Source organism: Callospermophilus lateralis, chromosome 1 (genome assembly GCF_048772815.1).
Source record: "Callospermophilus lateralis isolate mCalLat2 chromosome 1, mCalLat2.hap1, whole genome shotgun sequence".
NCBI lineage: Eukaryota > Metazoa > Chordata > Mammalia > Rodentia > Sciuridae > Callospermophilus > Callospermophilus lateralis.
In genome coordinates, this window is record NC_135305.1 from 116534294 (window position 1) to 116559222 (window position 24929).

At 40.7% G+C, this 24929-nt stretch overlaps 1 protein-coding gene across 2 annotated transcripts; it reads left to right on the forward strand.

Annotated features, from left to right (window-relative positions):
- Positions 1–12314: 12314 nt before the first annotated feature.
- Ccdc117 (coiled-coil domain containing 117) lies at positions 12315–24048 on the forward strand. Of its 2 annotated transcripts, none has more exons than XM_076837256.2 (5): positions 12315–12647; positions 13283–13333; positions 17670–17894; positions 18731–18868; positions 21151–24048. In XM_076837256.2, exons 1-5 carry the CDS (start codon positions 12466–12468, stop codon positions 21386–21388), a joined length of 834 nt encoding a protein of 277 aa, XP_076693371.1. In that variant the 5' UTR covers positions 12315–12465; the 3' UTR covers positions 21389–24048. The 2 variants fall into 2 exon arrangements, with proteins under 2 accessions (XP_076693371.1, XP_076693379.1); XM_076837264.2 differs by lacking the exon at positions 12315–12647 and adding an exon at positions 13970–14071 and having other exon boundaries at positions 13304–13333.
- Positions 24049–24929: the final 881 nt, after the last annotated feature.

The window sequence follows — 24929 nt, forward strand, 5'->3', positions numbered from 1 at the left end:
TCCACCCCCCACCCCCACCCCTTAAAACTGACAAGAATGTCTTACTTGTCTGAACACACACCAGGAGTCCTTTAAGTAAATGATTTTAATGCAAGCAAATGTCCCAAATACCTTTAGTACTTTTGCAAAGAAGGAGGAATGAAATGAAAAGAGGTTTGAAATACTTCTGTAGCTAGTTTTCATTCCTTCCTAGAACAGTGATCGGACCCAAACAATCTGACCACAAAAAGAAATTGCCTCAAACACATATTTGGAGAAACTTGAAAAAAACTTTCCCTTCACCTGTTGCCATCAGCTGGAAAAACTGCTAGGCCCCACAGCAAACCATCTTTGATTTGGGGGATTAATTTTAAAACACTGTTCTGGGTCATGGCTTCTGAGGTCACTGGGATTGTTTTTTTCTTCTTCCAAATGCCTTCCCTTTTTGTCTAAATTCCAATTTTAGTGGGACTTCTAGATCCAGGAAACCTTTCTAGTGTTCCTTAACAAAGCCCTGTGGGAGATCTGTTGTTAGATGTCTAAAAACTTGTCAGCCCCACTTGGATTTGTTTTTGATCAACAAGTGAAGCAAAGTATTCACCCCCTCCCCACTTCCCACATCTATCCTAATAATAGTATCCGGAAAAAAACAGAGGTTTTGACCACTTTGCAGCTATGTCTTCCCAGGCTTTGGTGCCAAACAGTTGCTGGTGTTTTGGACTGAATGTTTGTGTCCACCTCCCCAAAATTCATATTTTAAAGTCCTAAGACAGCTATATATGGAGATGGGGCCTCTGAGAAAATATTAGATTCTGCAACCAAACTGACCACGTTGGCACTTTAATCTTGGACTTCCAGGCTTTGGGATTGTAAGAAAATGAACTTCTGGGGCTAAGGATGTGGCTCAAGTGGTAGCACGCTTGCTGGCATGCGTGCGGCCCAGGTTTGATCCTTAGCACCACATACAAAACAAAGATGTTGTGTCCGCCAAGCACTAAAAAATAAATATTAAAATTCTCTCTCTTTCTCTCTCTCTCTCTAAAAAAAAAAAAAAAGAAAGAAAATGAACTTCTGCTATTTAAGCTGTCTAGTCTCTAGTATTTTGTTAATAGCGGCCCAGGCAAGCTAATACACCTACCTGGCTTTGAATCCAGCTCTCCTACTTATTTTCCTAATTTTTGAAAGGGTGATGGAGGGAGGAAGGTTGATAAGGACTAGGATGTGGCTCAGTGGTAGAGCACTTGCCTAGCACTTGTGAGGCCCTGGGTTCGATCCTCAGCACCACCAAAAGTTAAATTAAAAAGTAGGTCATTGGGGCTGTGGTTGTGACTCAGCGATAGAGCGATTGCCTGGCATGTTCAAGGCCCTGGGTTGGATCCTCGGCACCACGTAAGAAAATAAATAAATATTTAAAAAATTAAAATGGGTGATTTTCTTAGTCTGCATCACTGTGACAAAATACCTGAGATAATTTATAAGGGGAAAGATTTATTCTAGCCCACAGTTTCGGAGGTCTAGTCCATGATCAAATGGCCATATTGCTTGGGGCCTGTGATGAGGGAGCACATCATAGTAGGAAGCACCTACAGGAAAAGATTGCTCACCTCATAGGGACCGGAAAGCAGAAGAAAGAAGGGGGTCAGGTGTCAGAACCTGACATAGAAGCAGTTACCAGAGCTGAATCAATGTCTTCAAAGGATCTCCTTCCAAGGAACGACTTCCTGCAGACTTAATTTCTTATAAGTAGACCCCACATCTTAAAGCTTCCACCACCTCCCAAAAGCACTACAGCTTAGGGACCAAGCCCTTAACCCGTGGTCCTTTAAGGGATATTTCAGATCCAAATTCTAGCAGTGATAATATTAGTACCTATCACACAGGTTATCGTGAAGATTAAATAAAGTTAATTATCTACTGGAACTACTAGCTTAGTACATGACACATAACACTCAAATGTGCTTTGTAAATTATAATTACTACTAATTTGTGTGTGTATGCATGCGCACATGCACACTCACATGTGTGCTGGGGATCAAACCAAATACCTTGCACATTCTAGGTAAGTGACCCACTAGTGAGCTACACCCCCAGTCCTACCTTACTATTTTTATTTTTTTAATATTTATTTTTTTAGTTGTAGTTGAACACAATACCTTTATTCCATTCATTTATTTTTATGTGGTGCTGAGGATCGAACCCAGGACCCTATGTGTGCTAGGCGAGCACTCTACCACTGAGCCACAATCCCAGCCCCACTATTTTTATTTTGATGACAAAAATCAAGCCTTTCATAACAGAGAAAATATTATCCTTTAAATGAAATTCCAGGTCTGTACACACTTCAGATAGAGCCCTAATATCCAGAGTATACAAAGAACTCAAAAAATTAAACAATGAGAAAACAAATAACCCAATCAACAAATGGGCCAAGGACCTGAACAGACACTTCTCAGAGGAGGACATACAATCAATCAACAAGTACATGAAAAAATGCTCACCATCTCTAGCAGTCAGAGAAATGCAAGTCAAAACCACCCTAAGATACCATCTCACTCCAGTAAGATTGGCAGCCATTAGGAAGTCAAACAACAACAAGTGCTGGCGAGGATGTGGAGAAAAGGGTACACTTGTGCATTGCTGGTGGGACTGCAAATCGGTGCGGCCAATTTGGAAAGCAGTATGGAGATTCCTGGGAAAGCTGGGAATGGAACCACCATTTGATCCAGCTATTCCCCTTCTCGGACTATTCCCTAAAGATCTTAAAAGAGCGTACTATAGGGATACTGCTACATGGATGTTCATAGCAGCACAATTCACAATAGCTAGACTGTGGAACCAACCTAGATGCCCTTCAATAGATGAATGGATAAAAAAAAAAAGTGGCATTTATACACAATGGAATATTACTCAGCACTAAAAAATGACAAAATCATGGCATTTGCAGGGAAATGGATGGCATTAGAGCAGATTATGCTAAGTGAAGCTAGCCAATCCCTAAAAAACAAATGCCAAATGTCTTCTTTGATATAAGGAGGGCAACTAAGAACAGAGCAGGGAGGAAGAGCTTGAGAAGAAGATCACCATTAAACAGGAACGAGAGGGCGGAGGGAAAGGGAGAGAGAAGGGAAATTGCATGGTAATAGAAGGGGACCCTCATTGTTATACAAAATTACATATAAGAGGAAGTGAGGGGAAAGGGGGAAAAAAAGAGAGAAATGAATTACAGTAGATGTGGTAGAGAGAGAAGATGGGAGGGGAGGGGGGATAGTAGAGAATAGGAAAGGCAGCAGAATACAACATACACTAGAATGGCAGTATGTAAAAAAGTGGATGTGTAACCGATGTGATCCTGCAATCTGTATACGGGGTAAAAATGGGAGTTCATAATCCACTTGAATCAAATGTATGAAATATGATATGTCAAGAACTATGTAATGTTTTGAACAACTAATAATAAAAAAAAAAGAAAAAAAAGAACCTATAGAGTAAAATTGTATTGAGTAATTGAGTGAATAAAGCATTGAAAGGGGGTAAAAAAAAAAAAAAGAAGCAAGATAGACTTTGCATTGGAGCTGATATGTGACCAATGAACTAAAAAACAAGAGACAGAGCTCATCAGTAGCAATGGAGCAATTACAAATCATATTTGTTATGTTATAAACTCCATGGAGTCAGACAGATCTGGTACACATAATGGGCTTAATGTCTGATAGGTGCAGCACAAGGTCTGAGAGAGTTCTGAACCCGAGCCTCCACACCTTCTCCCCATGAATTTAGGGCATGTCCAACCACAACTAATATGTGTGTGTGTGTGTGTGTGTCTGTGTGTGTTTATTAGCATTTCCCTATTTCCCTCCAGGAACCAGTGACAAAAGTCAGCTGAATTCTTTATTATACAAAATTGCATTTCTTTTTTAATTTTACCATCAGCCTGTTTTTTTTTCTGAAAAAAGGTAAGCTGGAATTTTAATAAGTTTTGCATTGAATCTGAAGATCAATGTGGAGAGTATTCAGTATAAAAACAATATTTAAAAAAATAAATAAAAATAAAAATAAACAATATTAAGTCTTCTTATCCATGAACATGGGCTATTTTCTTTCTTTCTTTCTTTCTTTTTTTTTTTTTTTTTTTTGAGAGGGGCGGGGGGAGAGAATTTTTAATATTTATTTTTTAGTTATCGGCAGTCACAACATCTTTGTATGTGGTGCTGAGGATCGAACCCGGGCCACACGCATGCCAGGCGAGCAGCTACCGCTTAAGCCACATCCCCAGTCCCTAATTTTCATTATTTCAGTCATCTTAATTTCTTTGAACAGTTTTATACTTTAAGTGCAAACACCATTTCCTCCCCTCCTCCCCCAGTGTTGGGTATTGCCTAGGATCTTGTTAAAGTTATTCCTAAATATTTTATTCCATTTTTTAAATTATTCTTTAAATTTCATTTTCAGATTATTTCTACTTTACAAAACTATAATTAATTTTTTTTAATTTTGAGCTTGTATCCTACAGGTTTACTGAACTCAATTATTCTGATTTTCTTTCCTTTGTACTTTCTAGAGTTACAATCATGTCATGTGCAAATAGTTATAGTTTTACTTCTTCTTTTCCAATCTGGATGCTTTTTGGTTTTTATCTTACCTAATAGTCTTTTCTGAAACCTGTAATATAATGTTAAATAGAAATGGCAAAAATATACATCTTTTTCCTATTCTCAAACTTAGGGACAAACATTGTTTTTTTCAATTTAGTATAATGTTAGCTGTATTTTTTTTTAATAGATGTCCTTTATTAGGTTAAGGAACATCCCTTCTCTTCCTAGTTTGTTGAATGCTTTCATAATAAAAGGTCTTGGATTTGGTCAATATTTTTGTGTCTCTTGAAGTGATCATGTGAGTTTTTCTTCTGTAGTCTGTTGATGTGGTGGACTAAATTTCTGGATTTTTGATTATTCAGCCAGTGTTGCATATCTGGAATAAATCCCACTTGCTCATGATATATCTTTTAATATGTTGCAGATTTGGTTTGCTAGTATTTTGCTGAGATTAAAAATTTTTTTTAATACTTTTTTTTTTAAATAATCTTTTTTTTTTAAAGAGAGAGTGGAGAGAGAGAGAGAGAGAGAGAGAGAGTTTTTTAATATTTATTTTTTAGTTTTTCGGCAGCCACAACATCTTTGTTTGTATGTGGTGCTGAGGATCGAACCCGGGTCGGACGCATGCCAGGCAAGCGCGCTACCGCTTGAGCCACAACCCCAGCCCTAAAATTTTTTAGTTTTATATTTGTTGTGGACTTTAGTAGCTATATTCTTTTTTAAAGGCAATAATAATTCTTATTAAGACTCACTGCAGTAAGAATATTTTACAGAGTCAGTGTTTCTAAAGGGGCTTTATAGCTATATTCGGAAATATGTTGGTCTGTAGTTTTCTTGTGACAACTTTTTCTGGTTTCAGTAGCAGGATAATACTGGTCTTATAGAATAAGTTGGAAGATTTCTATATTGTTTTCTGGAAGACCTGGTGAAAGATTGTTCTTGATTTCTCATAACTATCTGGTAGATTTCACTATCTTACAAGGACATGGTCTTTCTTTGTAGGGTTAAACTTCAGTTTGTCTAAAGCTACCTTCAGACTTTTTCTTTTTTTTTCTTTTTTGATACTAGAGATTGAGCTCAGGAACACTTTACCATTGAGCAATGTCCTCACATCCTTAGCACTTTTTATTTTATATTCTGAGACAGGGTCTTGTTAAGTTGCTGAGGCTGGCCTCAAACTTGTGATCCTCCTGCCTCAGCCCCCAAGTTGCTGGGATAACAGACATGACCACTGTGCCTGACTAAATTAACTAATTTGTTGGCATACATTTATTCACCATTTTTGGTTTTGTTGATTTTTTGTTTGTTTGTTTATATTTCTTATTTCATTTATTTCTGCTCTAATCTGTATTGTTTCCTTACATTTGATTTGGGTTCCGTTTCCTCTATTTTAGTTTCTTAAGGTGGAGGTTTATGTTAATGACTTGAGACCTTCCTTTTCTTTTCTAAAATGGGTGTTTATAGCTAAGAATTTCCCTAGAAGCATTGGTTTTGTGGAATCCTATAAGTTTGGTTTTGCTGTATTTTCATTTTCACTCACTTCAAAGCATTTCCTAGTTTCCCTTGTGATTTCTTCTTTGGCTTGGGGTCAGCCAGGTGTTAATGAAAGCAGATCTCCCATAGAATTCTGCCTCCTGTGAGGACATGTAGAAGGAAGCACAGAACAGCCACACAACTTACTCCAAAAACTCCAAGTCCCACCTCTGATCCTATTTCTCCAAAAACTCCTTGCACAGAAGGTTCATCAGAAGCAAATGAAAAAATATTCAAGTGGCAGGATTTGACCAAGAATTCTCCCACCAGTGTGAGGCATCAGACTAAGAATTAAGCCTGGGCTGGGGTTGTGGCTCAGTGGTGGAGTGCTCACCTAGCACATGTGAGACCCTGGGTTCCATCCTCAGCATCACGTAAAAATAAATAACTAAAATAAAGATATTGTGTCGAACAACAATTAAAAAATTTTTTTAAAAAATTAAGCCAAGGCAGGGCACTGTGATACACGCCTGTAATCCTAGTGACTTTGGAGGCTGAGGCAGGAGAATGGCAAGTTCAAGGCCAGCAATATAACAAGGCCCTAAGCAACTTAGTGAGATCTTGTCTCAAAAAATAGAAAGGGTTAGGGATGTAGCTCAGGAGTTAAGCATCCCTGGGTTAAATCCCCAGTACCAAAAAAAAAAAAAAAAAAAAAAATTAAACCCAGGATGCCATCTTGAGTGTGGAAAGGTAAAAAGCTCACCAGATTTTACACTATTTTAATGCCAGTAAAGTAATTCTAATTGATCTGGATTTTTAAAAATGTTTTTTTTAGTTGTCGATAGACCTTTATTTATTTATATGTGGTGCTGAGAATTGAACCCAGTGCCTCATACATGCCAGGCAAGTGCTCTACTGCTGAGCCATAGCCCCAGCCCCCACATTGGTTTTTTTTTTTTTTTTTTTTTTTTTTTAAATGGTGCTGGGGATTAAACCCAGGGCCTCACACATTCTACCCAAATGCTCTATCACTGAGCTATACCCTCAGCTCAATCTACATGTCTTAAACCTGTTTATATTAATGGAAACCCCATTCTAACACTGATAATGTTAATAAGCAAAACCTCTAGAGTTTAGAATAGTGAAAGACAGCTGAGCACTTGCAGAAGCTGCCTTTGGAGAGTGACTTTGATTTGATCTCCTTACCCCACAGGAATGTGCTGTGGTTAGGGAGGAACGTACCTTGAACTCGGTGGAGCAGTGCCAACTCCTGCAGTCTGTCATCCTGTCCGTGCAGAAACAATATAAAGGAAACTGTAGGCCAAGTTCAAGTGCCTTTTTCTCTCTCTCTCTCCCTTCCCTCCCTCTCTTTTCACTTCCCTCCCTCCTTCCCTCCCTCTTCCCCTCCTTCCTTCTCCCTCCCTTCCTCTTCCCCACCTACCCTGCCTCTCATTCCTCTCCTTTTCTCCCTCTCCCCACCTCTCCTAGTCCCTCCCTCTATCCTTCCCTCCCTCCCTCTCCCCACCTTCCCTCTCCCTCTTCCTCTTTTTCCCCTCCCTCCCTCTCTGCCTCTCTCCCTCCCTCTATCCTTCCCTCCCTCCCTCTCCCCACCTTCCCTCTCTTTCTTCCTCTTTTCCCCCACTCCCTCTCTGCCTCTCTCCCTCCCTGTCCCTCCCTCTCTCCTACCCTCCTCTCCACCACCCTGTTTCTGTTCTTGGCCTCCCTCCCCAAATTCAAGTGCCTTGCAAGAGAAACTGTCTGGCTATAAACTTATTAATAAATTCATTTGGAAAAATAAATAAATAAATTTGATTTAAAAAAAAAAAAAACATGAGAGCAGTGAGTGTAATGAATAGCCAAGAATGTGTTCAGGAGCCCCTTCATTCTTCTTGGGACAATGTGGAGACAAGGGGGATGCTTCATTGCTTGGCCCATTGTCCCTTTTTCTGCCTTAGACATGGGCACCAAGGAATAGCTTGGTCACTTTCATTGTTAATCACAACAGGCTGTGTAAAAATCTCTAATTTCCTATTTTTAAACCTACTCATTAAGAATTAAGCCTGGGCTGGGGTTGTGGCTCAGTGGTAGAGTGCTCACCTAGCATGTGTGAGACCCTGGGTTGTTTGGGGGGTTTTTTTGTTTTTTTTTAAAGACAGTGTCTCACTATGTTGAGGGTGGTCTCAGTCTCCTGGGCTCAAGTAGTCCTCCTGCCTCAGCTTCCCAGGTAGCTGGGACTGCAGGTATAAACCACCACACCTGGCTACAAACCTAATCTTTAGAATATTATTAATATATTTTAAATTAACCTATAGTATCAAGCCTACCATTTTTGCTGCTCTTTTTTGTTTCAGGGCCTTGTACATACTAAGCACATGCATCGTGACTGAGCTGCATACACCCCTAGCCCCTGGAGCCTACATGACAGAATACATTTCACAGAGCCAGGCATAATGCTGCTCACCTGTAATCCCAGTGACTTGGAAGGCTAGGCAGGAAGATCACATGTTTAAGGCCAGCCTCAGCAACTTAGTGAGGTCTTAGGCAATTTAGCAAGACCCTGTCTCAAAAAATAAAAAAGGACTGAGGATTGTCTAAGTGGTTAAGCAACTCTGGGTTCAATCCCTGGTACCAAAAAAAAAAAAAAAAAAGATGAAGGAGAAGGAAGAAGGAGGAGGAGGAAGGTGTAAGAGGGGAAAAAAAAAAAAAAAAAAGTAGTAGTAGTAGAAGGAATACATTTCATAAAGTATTCCAAGAGTTTAAAATAGAACTGCTGGGTTGGGGATGTGGCTCAAGCGGTAGCGCGCTCGCCTGGCATGCGTGCGGCCCGGGTTTGATCCTCAGCACCACATACAAACAAATGTTGTGTCCGCCGAAAACTAAAAAAATAAATATTAAAAAAATATTCTCTCTCTCTCTCTCTCTTTAAAAATAAAATAAAATAGAACTGCTTACTCTTTCCCACCCCGCCCTTTTTTTTTTTTTTTTTTTTGGTACTAGTAATTGAACTCAGGCATTTTACCACTGAGCCACATCTCCAGCCATTTTTTGTTTTTATTTTGAAACAGGGTCTCACTAAGTTGCTTAGAGTCTCACTAAATTATTGAAACTGGTCTTGAACATGAGATCCTCCTGCCTCAGCTTCCAAGTCACTGAGATTACAGACCTGCACCACCATGGTGAACTACTTACTCTTGCCCATAATCTTGCCCTTCTGGCCCCAGAAACACCACAATATTCAGTGTACTGGAAAGCTCAGTTTGGATGCAAGAGATAGCAGTTGTTAACCATTGAGGAGCACAAATAAATATATGCAAAAGTTTGGAGGTAACAGGGAGGGACTGAGAAATTAAATAGAAAATCCAAGAAAATCTAGGTGGTTGTGGTAGCACATGCCTGTAATCCCGGTGACTCAGGAGGCTGAGGCATGAGGATCTCAAATCCAAGGGCAGCCTGGGCAATTTAGTAAGATCTTGTCTCAAATAAATAAATAAAATGACTGAGGATAACTTCTGTGATAAAGTGCCCCTGCGTTCAATTCCCAGTACCAAAAAAAAAAAAAAAAAGCAAATATGATTATTTACCAGGAGAAAAGAAAAGAATCAGGAAGGGATTGTCTTAAGTGTGTATGTCTCTGCCCCAGCAATGCGATGAGATGAGATGGAACAGGCATGACTGGACTGTCACTAGGAAGAGGGGGTGCTTTCAGGGACTACCGTCAAGTTCTGTTTCTACTCTCCCCAGGCTAATGTGGGAGAAAATGCATAACAACTCTCCATAATTTGCTTTCAGGGTTCTAAAACCCTAAGGAACATTATACTGGAACTTAAACTGCATTCCTCAAAGCAATTTTCTTTTTAAATTTATTTCCAGTGCTGGGGATGGAACACAGGGCCTTGTGCATACTAGGCACATAATCTGCCCCCGGACTAACCTGGGTCCCTGCTTTGTTTTCAAAGTTGTTCAATAGGAGGACACCAAGGCCTAGCTAATAGCATCAAAACAGCTTTTGCCTTTCTGAAGAAAACCCAAAAAACCACACCTAGATCCAGGGTCATTTCTACAGATGACCACTTCATTCCTCACCTTAAAAAAAAAAAAAAAACAACTGGGGGATATAGCTCAGTTGGTAGAGTGCTTACCTGGCATGCACAAGGCCATGGGTTCAATCCCCAGCACCACACACACACACCACAAAAAAAATCCTTCTAGGGCTGGGGTTGTGGCTCAGTGATAAAGAACACTTGCCTCACACCTATGAGGCACTGGATTTGATTCTAAGCACCACATGTAAATAAATGAATAAAATAAAGATCCATCAACAACTAAAAAAAAAAAAAAAAAAAATCCTTCCAAGGCAGGCATGTAATCCCAGCTGCTCAGGAGGCTGAGGCAGGAGAATCACGAATTCAAAGCCAGCCTTGGTAAGTAACTCAGTGAGATCCTGTCTCTAAATAAAATGCAAAATAAAGCTGGGGATGTGGCTCACTTGTGTAAGTGCCTCAAGTTCATTCCCCTGTACCAAAAAAAAAAAAAAGGAGGGGGTGCTAACTCAATGGTTAAGCGCCCTTTAGTTAAATCATCAGTACAAAAAACAAAAACTTGAACATCATCCAAACTGCAAAAATGAACAAAAATCCAGGTTTAGTGCCTTTCTTTGTCCCTCCCACCTTCTTGAAAAGATTAAGATAAACGTCACAAAATTATATCTGCTTCTTGACAGTATTAACTCTAGAGCAAAGCTCCTTTCCGGAACCTGTAATGGCAGATTCGTGGGACCCCAATAGACCTCCAGGAGCCCAATCTGATGCAACCACACAAGAGTCTTTATTGCAAGCTCCAGCCTGGACTCACAATCATTCCCGACACAACGGTCCCAGGGAGTGAGTCCTGGTCCTTTGTTCAGTGAGATTTTATAGGTTTTATATTTTATATTTATATAAATATTTATATTTTATAGGTTGCGTCACAACATCATACAGCAAATCATTTCACACCGCGGGAAAATCAAACAACAACTCTTAACTTTGATTAGCACATTCCCTGGCGGGAACAAATTGGGTAGGGGTGATTGGTTAGTACAAGAGGAGGATTCGTTTGAACTGATTAGTTTAAGACAGGAGGGGTGTGCATGCTAACTGAGTCAGGACACCTGGCACCACAGATCTCTCCTGTTATTTGCGGACACAAACAACTCAGCAGGGTGGGATTTTCCAAGGACAAGGGTCAGGCCCCCTTTCTTAGACAGGCTTTGAGGAAGATGCTGTTTTCAAAAATGGAGTCACATCAGTTTCTCAAACCTTCCCCCAAAGACTTAAAGCAACACTAAATCCTTTAAGAATCTCTTTAGATGAGCCACTCCCTCACTTTATTCAGTCATTAAATCCATCTTTATTCTATGTGGTTTTCGCTGAAGGAAACTGACAATGTCAAATACTTAAGGCAGATTGGATGATGGCGCCATTCAAGACATTTTAAAAATGAGGCCTAATTGCCAGGCACAGTTGCACAAACCTGTAATCCCAGCAATTGGGGAGGTTGTTCAAGGTCAACCTCAATAACTTCGAGAAAACATCAGCAACAAAAACACTGAGGATGTCTTGGTGGTAAAGCACCCCTGGGTTCAACCCCAGTATACTCCCCCCAAAGGCATGATCAGTAATGAAGGTGGATCAACTGTACTAGCCGTCTGCCAAGCTTAATCAAGAGGCATTGCCTGTCACTTCTGGATGTTCCAGGGGGAAGCTAAAAGTACCTTTCACAAGCATTCTGAGGTTTCAGCTGATCCTCCATGCTGTTCCCTCTAAGGCATCACCAAGTTCATTTACATTAAAACACAGAAGGAATTGACAGTTATATTGAGTGCATGTGTGCTGGGCTGTGTTCCAAGGGCTCTAGATATTTTCTTCATATTTTTGAGGTGCTACTGAGTGACCGAGGGTCATGTGTATGCAGAGCAGGCGCCCTACCAGTATTACTCCCACCAAGTCCTAGAGGCTTTAATTCATTCACTTCTCACTTCGGCCCCTGAAGATAAATACTGTTGATATTCCGTTTCATTACCGAGGAAACTGAGGTACAGAGACTTTCCTTGAGGACCGAGGATTCGAACACCTCTCACACTAGAGGCTGGCTAGGGCTGGGTATCCTCAAGCCGCACGACCGAGTCTGGGGCAGCCATCTTGCTTGTAGTCTGCAAGGACCACAACTCCCAGCATCCCTCGCGGCGGAGACTCTCCCTCCACACACAACAAATCCCGGCGTGCCCCTGGGCGGCCCGGGGTGGAGGGTTCTAGAAGGCGTGACGTGGGGTCGAAGCGGGCTTGGAGGCTGGCGCCTCTCGGCAGTCGCAGTGGCGGCAGCTGCCGGGCCTGGGGACGCGGGTGGCCGGGGCCGCGGTCGCAGCTTCCTCGACTCTCCGGCCATGGCAGCGCTTGGCCGGCCCTTCAGCGGCCTCCCCTTGAGCGGCAGCTCGGACTTCCTGCAGCCGCCGCCGGCCTTCCCCGGCCGGGCCTTCGCGCCGGGAGCCGACGACTCGGAGCTGGCCCCGCGGCCGGGACCCCGCGCCGCCCCGAGCTGCCCCGGCGGGAGCGCGGCGCGCGGACGGTGAGGAGCCCGGCGGGCGCGGGGCGGGCGGGCTCGTTAACCCTCCCCAGCACCCTCCGCGGGAGGCTTCCCAGCCCCGCGTACGGAGGAGGAGCTGATCCCGGAGACGTTAACCGTAGATCGCCGGAGGTCGCCCAGCCCGGGAATCCAGGCGGAGCCTCGGCCGGCTGCGCCCCGGAGAAGTGAGACTTTTCCGATTGGAACCCGGGCGACCTGAGCCCGAGTGTCCCCTCGGCGTACTCGGCGCGCTCCCCTTGCCGACCGCAGCGCGGCCGCAGGTGGTGACAACTTTGAGTGCCTCTCGGACGCTCGGTTCCTCGTCGGCAGTGCGGGGACAGACATGGGTCCGGAAGGAGTGCCGAGCGCACCGCCTGCACCGACGGCCTCCAGAGTGGTCTCCCTAATCTCCCATTACCTTGACAAAACGGCAAGGTTCCATGTCAGTGTCTCTGGTTTTGTCGGGACCACCCAGCATTACCCGACTGACCTTGTGACCCGTCTCCATCCCACTCAGCAAGGAAGGGGACACTGGGTGTGTGGCGGGTGAGCAGGATTGTTGGCTGGAGAGAGCGGGATGCTGGAAACTGAAGCCCACACAGGTTGCTCAATTGACTGGTTTTTGTTTGTTTCAACAGTGTTTCCGTTCACTGTAAAAAGAAACACAAGCGAGAGGCGGAGGATGATGAGTAAGTCTCAGGGGCCGTTTGTTCATTTTATGGTTACTGTTAATTTAAAATAGGTCTGTCTTAAACTTTTTTAAGTGAAAAGGTGAAACAGATGCGCGTCTGGAAGCAGGCAGAAGAAACTGATAACATGGGTTTCCTTTTAGGCACAGAAAAGGGTGACTGGCATATCAGAGGCAAGCTTCACTCTGTAACGAGTTGTAATATTTGGATTTTAAACTATGTTAACATTAGTAGGATTACAGATCCAAGTAAAAGGATACATATTGAAAAGTGCTACATGTACCTCTCAGTTCTCCCAGAGGCATCCCTGTTACCTGTTTCTTCTTTGGAAGATAGTCTATAGACATTTATAAGTTTGTAATTGTATATGCTTTTTTTTTGTTGTTGTTATTGTTTTTGCATAGATACTGCTCACAGTGCATAACACATTGGTCCTTCATTTGACTCTGCTGTAGCTTGTTCCTTATCAGCACATAAAGTTCTACCCTTTTTTTGGGAGGATTAGGTGTAGATAACTAGTCTCTAAGTTGTTTCTATATTTTGCTCTTATGAAGGAGTCTATCGTGTCTATTCTTTTGAAGTTCTTTGTGTTTGCAAGTGGATGAATGGTTGTTTTGTTGTTTTGCCCTGCTGCAGATCTAACCCAGGGCCTTGTGCATGCTAGGCAAGTGCTCTACCACTGAGCTACATCCCAGCCTGATGAATGGATTCCTTGATGTGGGATTACTGGATCTTAACGTGTGTGCATTTTAAGTTTTAAAAAAGAGTTATTGATAGTTTATACTCCTATTAATAGTGGGAATGCCTTTTTCTCCATCTTCTCACTGAACTGTATTTTCAAACTGTTTGATTGCTGCTTAACTGATAGTTGAAAAGTTGTAACTCATAGTCAGTCTAAAGGAAAAAAGAGTAAGAAAGTGCCCCAAGAGGATATCCAAGTGACCAATCAAATGAAAAGGTGTTCAATCTCATTAGTCTTTTGGGAAATCATATTATGATTCAGAGGACTCTGCCACTAAATTGAAGCAGATGTGGAGCACCAGGAACTCTCAAGCACTATGAGTGAGTTTGTAAATTGGTGTAAACACTTGGGAAAACAGTTTGGCGTTCTCTCACAAAGTCAAAGGCACATATATCCTTTTACCCAACAATTCCCTCCTGAGTGTACCTCACAGAAGTTCATACATAAGCACGTAGGAGGCCATGTACAAGAAAGTTCCCAGCATCCTTGTTCATGATAGCTTAGGACTGGAAATAACCCCAGTGTCCTGTAGAGTGAAGTAGATGAAATAAATTACAAATTCATGCAGTAGAATTCTTTTTTTAAAAAAATTTTTAGTTGTAGATGGGCACAATACATTTATTTTATTATATATTTGTATGTGGTGCTGAGGATCAAACCCAGTGCCTCACCTGCTAGGCAAGTGCTCTACCACTGAGCCATAACCCCAGCCCCAGAGTTCTGTATCTTACATGATATTTTTATAGATGTTTATTTTGTAATTACTCATTAAATTGTGTTTGATATACTTTATGTAGGATTTTATTATTAAAAGTGAAAGAAATTGAGTCACATGTTTTAATTTTACTGAACATCTTTTCACTTAAGCTATTTGTGTTTCATCTTATATAGATTGTTCGTATTTCTTCGAATTTTTTATTGGCTTATTGGGGTTTTTTTCTCGATTTATAAGAAGTCTCAGTTAAGGAAATTTATAGTTTATATGTATATTGTAAAAGTTGATCTCATTGCCAGGCGCCACCCATCTATGATTCCAGCGACTTGAGAGGCTGAGACAGGAGGATCAAGAGTTCAAAACCACCCTCAGCAACTTAGGGAGACCCTATCTCAAAAGAAAAAGGACTGGGGTTGTGGCTCAGTTAGTTGTTAAGCGCACTTGGGTTCAATCTTGTACCAAAAAAGAAAAATTAAAAAAAAAAAAAAAAAGTTTACCTCAGCTCTATACAGTGGTGCTTGCCTGTAATCCCGGCACTCAGGAGGCTGAGACAGGAAGCTCACAAGTTTGAGGACAGCCTCTGCAATTTAGTGAAGCTCTCAGCAACTTAGCCACAACCCTCTCGCAAAAAGTAAAAAAGAGTGGGATGTAGCTTAGTAGTAAAGCTCCCCTGGATTAAATTCCCAGTACAAAAGAAAAAGTTTTGCCTCAAATTTGCCCTTCATTTTTTAACTTTGCATGTGAATTTCTTTTTTTTTCCCCGTGCTGGGGATTGAACCCAGGGCCTTGTGCTTGTGAGGCAAGCACTGTACAAACCGAGCTATATCCCCAGTCCCTCTTTTTCTTGTTTTTTTCATCAGACACCTTCTAAGTTTGTTACAGTTTTATGGAACAGTAGATTTAAAGGTTGCCTTAGTTTAAAAGCCACTAGACCAGATAATATTTGTTCTTTCTTGAAATTGCTGTGAATGATGCAAAAAATTTTTATTCTTTGTTTGTGGTGCTGGGGATTGAAACAAACATTCTACCACTGAGCTATAGCCTTAGCCCACTTTTGGCTTTTGCTTAGTTCCAGTGTTTAAATACAATAAAAATTTTATTGTGTGGAAACTGCCAGGCATGGTGATCCACACTTGTAATCCTAGCTGCTTAGAAGACTGAGACAGGAGAATCATGAGTTCAGGACCAGCCTGGGGAACTTTGCTATTGTTTCAAAAAGGCCTGGGGTAGCTCAGTGGTAGAGCACTTGCCTAGCATGTGCAAGGCCCTGGGTTCAACACTCAATACCACACCCCCCAAAAAACCCACTTTTTATGAATAGAGAGACTGAGGCCTTGGGAGGAGGTGTGGCTAAATAGAGTCAGGGTCAGCACTAAGTTGCTGAGCTGATTTTGAGCTTGTGATCTCCCTCCACCTCCCAAGCCGCTGGGATGATAGACGTGCACCACCATCTCAAGAGAGCATTATTACTTGGCAGATTTTATATTGATGGAGACTTTAATGTTGATTTTCAGTCCTTAGTAAGTCTTAAAATACATGCAACTTCCTTTGACCCTTGATTTAGCAAGTCAGAAGCTGTGGTAGCCATTAATGATTTTTTTGGTTACAGAGCTGTGTTCTGGTCTTGAGATTGCACTTGCTGATGCCCAGGCAACAAATAGGGCCACTTGTCTATTTTAGTTGCTTCAGATAAACTCTGGGCATACCATGAACTCTTGCAAATACAGGTTTACAGTAAAAGCTTGAACAAGCACTTGAACTTCTTGAAGGAGGTAGATCGATGTAGTGAAAATGACATAGAGGTGTGATTCAGGAACTCTGGGATCTGGACCCCAAGGTGCAACTCATTACCTTACTGTGATACTTTGGAGGGGCCAGTTTAACTTTTCTGTGTCCTAACTTCCAAATCTACAAAAGGAGGAAGTTGGGTTTGTTGAATTTTAAGATCTCTGTGAAATGCAAATTTGTCCAGAAAATAGAGGAGTATGTTACAACATAAGAGAAAAGTGGACCCCATTGTTATCAGGGACATTTTGTGACATTTTGGAGGAACTAAAAAATCAGTGATGTCACCTGCACTTGTAATACTTGGAACATGCCAGGCATACATTTTTGCCCTAAGGAGATATAGGCTGTATGCCAGCCTACTACCCTGTGTGTTTGAGGGAACAGCAGCAATTAACAGAGTATAGCTGGTTCTGAATTGCTGCTTTGTCGTTTTTGGTTTCTTTGCTTCCTGCTTGACCTTTCCAGAACCAAATAACTAGAGACAATTTTTTATTTATTTTTTTAATTTTAGTTGTGGATGAACCTTTATTTTTATTCATTGATTTGTATGTGGTACTGAGAATCAAACCCAGTGCCTTACATATGCTAGGCAAACGCTCTACTACTGAGGCACAACCCCAGCCTCTTTTTTTTGTCAGGGGTGGGAGGGTAGTTGGGATTGAACTCGAGAACACTTGACTACTAAGCCATATCCCAGCCCTATTTTGTATTTTATTTAGAGACAGGGTCTCACTGAGTTGCTTAGCACCTTGCTTTTGCTGAGGCTGGTTTTGAACTCAGAATCCTCCTACCTCAGCTTTCTGAGCCACTGGGATTACAGGCATGTGCCACCTCTTTTAAGTTCCCTCATTGAATGCTTATAATCTTAATAGGTAAAATCTTGCTGATGCTCAGTTGGTGAAGAACAGTAAAGTGTCTTAGGGAGACTGAGAGTCAACAGGCAGGGAAATGGATAACTTCCTATCTTATATTAACACAATGTCAAAAAAATAATTTAACCAAATAAAGATTTTGGTTACAGATAGAGATGATTGGAGTTTTTATTGAATTTTCTTCCTTTTTTTTTTTTTTTTCTCCTTTCTTTTTCTCAGGTGTCCAGTAAGAAAGAAACGACTTACTGAAGCAGAACTTTGTGCTGGTCCAAATAATTGGATTCTCTGTACGCATCAGGATGTAGAGGGTCATGGAGTAAATCCATGCACTAGTGGCCTTTCTGTACCTGGAATGTTGGATGCTGTTTTTGAAGAAATGGATCAGACATCTGGAGAACCACAATGTGAAGTTGCCCGAAGGAGGCTTCAGGAGATTGAGGACAGGTAAGTGGACAGCACACATAACTAACTTGCTGCTGCTCCTTTATAATGTCACTTCTCTTTTAAGCTAGTCGAGTTAACCATTTGGTAATAACTGTGATCCTCAGCCTCTCAGGAAGACTATAAAGATCAGGGAATCCAAAGTGTACCCTTTAAATGTTAAAGTGAGTTGTCATAGAACTGTACTAAACATTTTTATTTACAATCTATAAATATTTATTTTGGTTTATGAAATAATTCTCTGGGACACGTTCTTCATATTTTACTCCATTGTTTGTAAAACTTTTTTATTAAATGGAATGTTAAACAACTCTTCCATACGTAATTTTCCATTGACATCATTTGATCTTTTTGTTTTTATTTTTTGTACTATAGATTGAGTGCCCCTGGGTTAAATCAACCACTAAGCCATATCCCCAGCCTTTTTTTATATATTTGTTTTAAATATTTATGTTTTAGTTTTAGGTGGACACAATATCTGTATTTTACATTTATATGGTACTAAGGATTGAACCCAGTGCCTCCTGTGCTAGGCGGGCGCACTACCCCTGAACCACATCCCCAGCCCCGCTTTTTTATATTTTATTTAGAGACAGAAATTGCTGAAGCTTGCTTTGAACTTGAGATCCTCCTGCCTCAGCTGCTCTAGCTGCTGGCATGCACCGCCGCACCTGGCCCATCTTTGTGTTAAACTGAGGTGTAGCCTAATTTGATCTTTTGTTGTAACACCTGTTGCTTTTATCTTGTTTATTTTTGAAATGTTGTCTAGTTTCTAGAAGAATATGTAATAACTTGACTAAATATTTTTTCTTTTCTTGCTCCTGCCTAAATTTATTTAGAATAATTGACGAAGATGAAGAAGTCGAAGCTGACAGAAATGTTAACCATCTCCCCAGTCTTGTCCTTTCTGACACCATGAAAACAGGTTTGAAGAGAGAATTTGATGAAGTCTTTACAAAGAAGATGATTGAGTCTATGTGAGTTTTGATATCTGGTTTCCATTTAATTATGATCTTGAAAGGGAAGCCCAGTATCTAGTCTAGACACTGTTCATCCTGTCCTAGTCAGCTTTTCACCTTCTTCTCACCGGGCAAGTGAGAGCAGAGTGGGTTTATATTCATCGCAGGTTGGAGACAGGCTTTTTCTTAGTTGATTGTGGGTGAGCACAGTGTTGTGCAAGCAGAGTTTGAAGTATGTAGAAGAGGCTACCTTGCTGTCTTCCTCCTGAGTTCGTTCTTAAGCTCTGAAATGCCCGGCAGTTTAATATTTGTGAAAGGGAAAACTGACAAGAGAGTTCATTCTCTTAAATTCTCATGGTAGGATATAGGAACCTAATTTTGAAACTTCTGGTCTATCTGGTTCTGTTTTTCAGAAACACCATAGAGACCTAGGCAGCAAAGAAAATAAAGTGTCCCAGGATTCCAAATAGTTATCACAAAGGCCACAAACCAGAGCCCATATTCTTGACTAAGAATGTAGCCTCTCAGGGCCTTTAGCAGAGCTCTTTTGCTCTTAATTTAAGACATAGTTTAAACCAGGCCACACACCTGGAATCTCGGTGACTCAGGAGGCTAAGGCAGGAGATCACAAGTTTGAGGCCACCTTTGGCAATTTAATGAGACCCTGTCTGAAAATAAAAACCAAAAGGGGTTGGGGTATGACTCAGTGGTAGAGTGCCCTGAGTTCCATCTCTAATACCATGGGGGGAAAAAAAGTAAAACATGGTTTAATAAACTTAGTTTTCTGGTTGTCTAGATTATCAGAGTAGAAGCAGAGAAAGAGCAAGTGAGAACAGAACAGACTCACTCCTGGTAGAGGAATAATGACTATAGCAGAGGTCAAGGAAGGAAAACTGGGATGCAAACACAAAAACCTAAAAAGCAAAGTGGCCTGGGACCCATTAATATAAAAACTAATGGGGGGGCTGGAGTTGGAGCTTGATGGTAGAACACTTGCCTGCCATGTGTGAAGCCCTGGGTTCGAGTCTCAGTATGGCATATCAATTAATTAATTAATTAATTAAAAGATCCATTTACAACTTTAAAAAAAAAAAAAAAAACTATAGTGATTACCTCCATAATCCTGTAGTCCCTGAGCCTGGACAATCTAAAGTAGTTATTATATATTGCATACAGTAGTAGACAAGTTCTAAAGTACCATTTTAGTATAGTCTACAAAAGACCATGTATACACTTGGTACCCAATAAAGGTGAATTTTGGGTGTCCAAAAAAGCCTCATAGGATGCTAGTCTCCTTGATACCAAAGAAATAAGGCATTATTGCCTTATGACACTGAGGTTCGACTGCTACTTGGTGTTAGATCACAGAGCTTTGCAATAGCACCCTGGCTTGAGTTTATAATTAACTACGAGTACTGAGGGGAGATTAAATAGTTTAGCCAAAACTAAGCAGGTCACCTTGCCCTGGAGCCTGAAACAGAGCACCTGCTGCTCTTGGCAGTTTTCCAGAAGCTAGCCTTTGGGGTTGTCCTTTATTGTGTTGTATTTTTGCTTTACTTGCCTTGGATCCCAGAAACTTGCACTACTACTAGGTTTGGGAGAATATGTGACTGAATGTGCATGACAGATTATTTTGGCTTAACTGCAAAGCATTATCCTTTATAACTGTACTAAGCAAAAGGCATGTGAGATACTTTAATATGTTGGTCCACTGTTTCATTTTTGTTTATAATGATTTGCTATAATTCACCCATAGGGCTGAGGGTGTGGCTCAGTGGTAGAGTGAGTGCACTGCATGCTTGAGGCTCTGGGTTCAGCATTGGTGGGGTATAGGAGATAGTTACCCACATCTGCCATTAAAAATATAATAACATTAGTCAGGCATAATGGTGAACACCTGTAATCCCAGCCACTCAGGAGGCTGAATCATCAGGATCACAAGGTCAGGGAACCTCAGCAACTGTCTTAAAAAAGAATTGAGGATGTAGCTTAGTGATAACATGTCTCTGGGTTCAATACCCCGCCCCTCACCAAAATTACATCATTAAATCAAAGACTCTGTTTTCTACATTGGATGTTTATATTGCTTTGTAACCACAGCATCAGTACAACTAGTTGGTTTGGTTAAGAACATATATAGGTTTGGGGATATAGCTCAGTGGTAGAGCACTTGTCTTGCACATGTGAAACCCTAGTTGTTTGGTTCCTCAGTCAGCCCCTCCCCCCCAAAAAAAATTACAGAACTGTGAGACTTTATGTATTTTAGTGCCTTCCTGATAAAAATCTATTTTGTATTTTAGGAGCCGTCCTTCCATGGAGCTTGTGCTCTGGAAACCTCTCCCTGAACTCCTTTCTGATAAGCCAAAGCCATCATCTAATGCTAAGAACTACACGGGGGAGAGCCAAACTAAACATGTATCTGCTGGCACTGCCTTCCCGCAGAGGACTGAACTGTTCTTGGAACCTCGGCAAACAGGGATGCCTCTTTACACTAGTTTGGAAACAGCTGCTAGCACAGAAGAAGAGATGGAACTCTAGAAACCAGTTTCTACACTACAGTTGTCAAATTTAGAAGGCTCCTGTGTTTAGTGATGAGCCTACTTGCTTAGTATAGGGACTTGAAAGTTTTATGAAACGGGTGTAATAATATCTCCACCTGTGACTTGGGGTGGGACTCTCATTTTGGGTAGCCATTTATTGACTTCAACTTTTTGCCAAGGAAGCTTGTCTTAAGGGAAAAGCACCTAGCAGGCTTATTAAAGGAGTGTTAGTCTCCTCAAAGGCAAGTATAGAAGCTGTATGTATGTGTAAGGGTGACTGAAGTCATCTGTCACTTTGTAAGCCATTCATAAACTTGGAGAACATTCTTGAGTTGAAAAAGATGAGAAAGAGGGAGTCACAGCCTAGTCTGTGGATTTGAGCTGTTTACAGTGGGGACTATATGTGATTGGAGAGCAGGAGGAAAGAAAGCATTAGCTTAAGCCTCTTCCTAAAAAATTTAACAGAGGCTATGAAATGTGTGTATTAGTTGTCAATTCAACATAGCTGTGTTGATTATATAGCCAGCATGTGACTGGCTATAAATAGCATGTGGCTCTCTGTGCCTCAGGTAAATGCAATGAAAATACAAAGAAAAGGTTTTTTCCTTCTAATGTTGCTCCTTGGTCTCCCTTGCAGAGTTGATAAACCAGGTTGTTCCGCAGTGTTTACAGCTTAATTAACTTTGATAGTGAAAAAGATTGTGAGCTTACCCATCTGCAAATTGCCTATGGGAGAAGCAAGCATCCTTTAATTAATCCTGAGGAAGTGCAGTGTCAGCTGGACTCAGCATTGATAACCTCTGTAGTTTTTTTTAAAAAAAAAGGCAAGATACTATTAAGAAGTTGAGTTGTTAAATGTTAATTTCAAAAACAGTGAATGATTAATTGAGAATATATGGGCAAGTGACATTGAGATTTACTGAAATAGCCAATTTGTCTGGTGCTTAAATTATTGTGCAGTAAGCCTACAAGTTAATAGAGGATGGCTTCCTGCTAGCAGGAAATCTTTATCTTCTTGAGTACCTAAACCAGGCTCAAGATGTCCTTTGGGAATAGCCAGGATTAAAGTTCTTAATTTCTCAGGAAGAGCTCTTATGTGTCGCAAGGACTCCATGCAAGGTAAAATGACAATTTCTTCATTGCTACAGAACACTCACTAGATGTTATTAAATGAGTGTAATACTGGCCCTTTCATCACCCAACAGGAGACCACCCCAGTTCTTATTTTTTTGGTTTCTTCTCCCTTTGTAAGAAAGAGATACCTTTTGTAGAAAAAAATTGGTTTATGCCAAGTAGAGGTGAATTTATAGAAACCAGCTTCCAGGCATTTTTGAAACCCATGCTGAAATCCCTCCCCTTGTTACAGATGGTGTAGAAGTCACAAGTCTGTTAGACTGTTTCTTCTCTTGCCTGTTGTTTCTGCTTTCTCTATTTCTGTCTGGATAGTCAGGAAAAGATTTAATGTTTAATATTTAAACAAAATATTTAATGTCTACACAGTAAAATTATTCAAACTTCAAACCAGTATTGAAACCAGTTGGAAACCAGCTAATAGTTTCTTAATCTCAAACTTAGAGATGAATGTAAACTGTATTCTGTTGAAATGTGCAAGTGTTTGATTCATGCAGTTTGAAAAACTCCTGCCTTGAGGTCATTGTTTAATGGGACCAACTTGTAAAGTTTATAGCCTTAAAGAAATCTCTGTGCTAAACGTTTGTTTTAGTACAACTCAAAAGCATGAAGGGACTTCCTAGGGTTTGGAGTTAGTCCCAGTGTTAGGGTGGAAAGGCAGATGGCAGCTTTCCAAAGACAGATCCAAAACACACCAAGATTATCTTCTGTGGGAATTGTCGAAAGGAGCCTCTGATCAGGGGTCTGCACCATGAGAAGGGAGGAAGAGCTCCAAAATGAGGCTCTAATACAACGGGTAACATAGGGGACAATTGAGATTCTGTTAATTAAAATCCAAGCATTTGTTTCTGAGTCAAGTTATCTGACAAAATTATTTCTGCAGGAAAATGGATGTTTAATGCTCATTTTTGGACTTTTATATTCTTGCGTATGTTTGTACAAAAATTTTCTTCATCATCCTTGTGGTGCTTATTCATCTGAGCCGACTCCACCGCCCCAGTACATTTTATTTTTCTTTTGTAGCATAAGGCTTTTGCTTTTGTCTTCAGGTTTCTCTTGGGAATTAACAGATCTTTTCGTTTTGTACAGTTTTTGCGGCATGGATCAAACATTGGCTTACGATGCTAATGTGTGAAGAGAAAAAAAAAATAATCTAAAGCAGGTGAGCTTTAATGAACAAATGTATATTTTCCTCTGAGTTTGAATAGGGTGTGTGCGTGTATGCGTGTTTTTTTTTTTTTAATTTGAAGAAAGTCCAGTTCTCACAAATATTAATCAGTTTTTTTCAGTGCTACTCATTCTAGAACCAGGTCAATGTAAAATTTAGAAAAATTAAGAAGGTAGGGGTTAGAACCATGAGAAAAATTTACCAGCAGGTTCATTTGTTCTTTTGGATCTGGAACTTGGTTTTGTTTTTGGTGCAGTATTAGAAAAGTTCTGGAAGATGGCTGTCATTTTTACTTTAAAATGAGAATCTGGTGTTTCTGTATTTTATCATTTTCAATAAAACTTCTTAAGTGTTTTGGACTTTTTGAGACATTTGTATTCCTGCACTTAAGTAAATGAAATAGCTACTCTTTTTGCTTTCCTCTAAGATGTGATTGAAGCAGCATTCATATCAATGAGGAACATAAATTGTCACGAAAGGATGAGTATTTTGGATTAAAGATAAATTTCATAGGTGAGATTAGCAGGAGGCAGACTGTGTTTTGCCATTCTGAAACCTGTAGAATGCTTCCCACTGAGAGCAGCTCAGTGCTGTGGATTGTCAGTAGTAGAAAGCATTATGATCATGTTAAAAATGTTCAATTCTGAAACTGGAAATGGTTTCTAGAGTTCACAAAGAAGGGTTTGGGATCTTCAAGAATGAGGGATAGGAAACTTCTATGATGTTTAGTTACATGCTTTACGAGTTGACAGGTCGCTGGGTGGCAGTGTTGCTTGCATATTTGTGGTCATTCTTTGATAAATGTGGATCCCTGACTTGCTGGAGAGGGGAAGTTACATTTGGCTTGTAGTTAACAGAAAGCAAAAGATACTGTTTTGTTTTTAACCAAAATTGAAAATAATAGCTAGAAGTGATGCTTTAGTATTATAATCCAACTCAGATCCAGGGTTCTTCTTGGTCAGTTGGTTTTACAGAATCTTTTTGTAGCAGTATCTAACATGTCATTTAGATTTCATTGAAATGGTATGGTTCAGAGGTGGACACAGTGGTGCCCATCTGCAAACTCAAGCTACTCAGAAGGCTGAGGCAGGAGGATTGCAAGTTTGAGGCCAGCCTTGGAAACCTAATGAAACCCTGTCTCAAGGTAAAATGAGTGAAAAGAATGGGATGTAATTCAGCAGTAAAACACTCCTGGGTTCAATCCTTAGTGCAGCCAAGAAGTGTTGAGACTTGAGCTCCA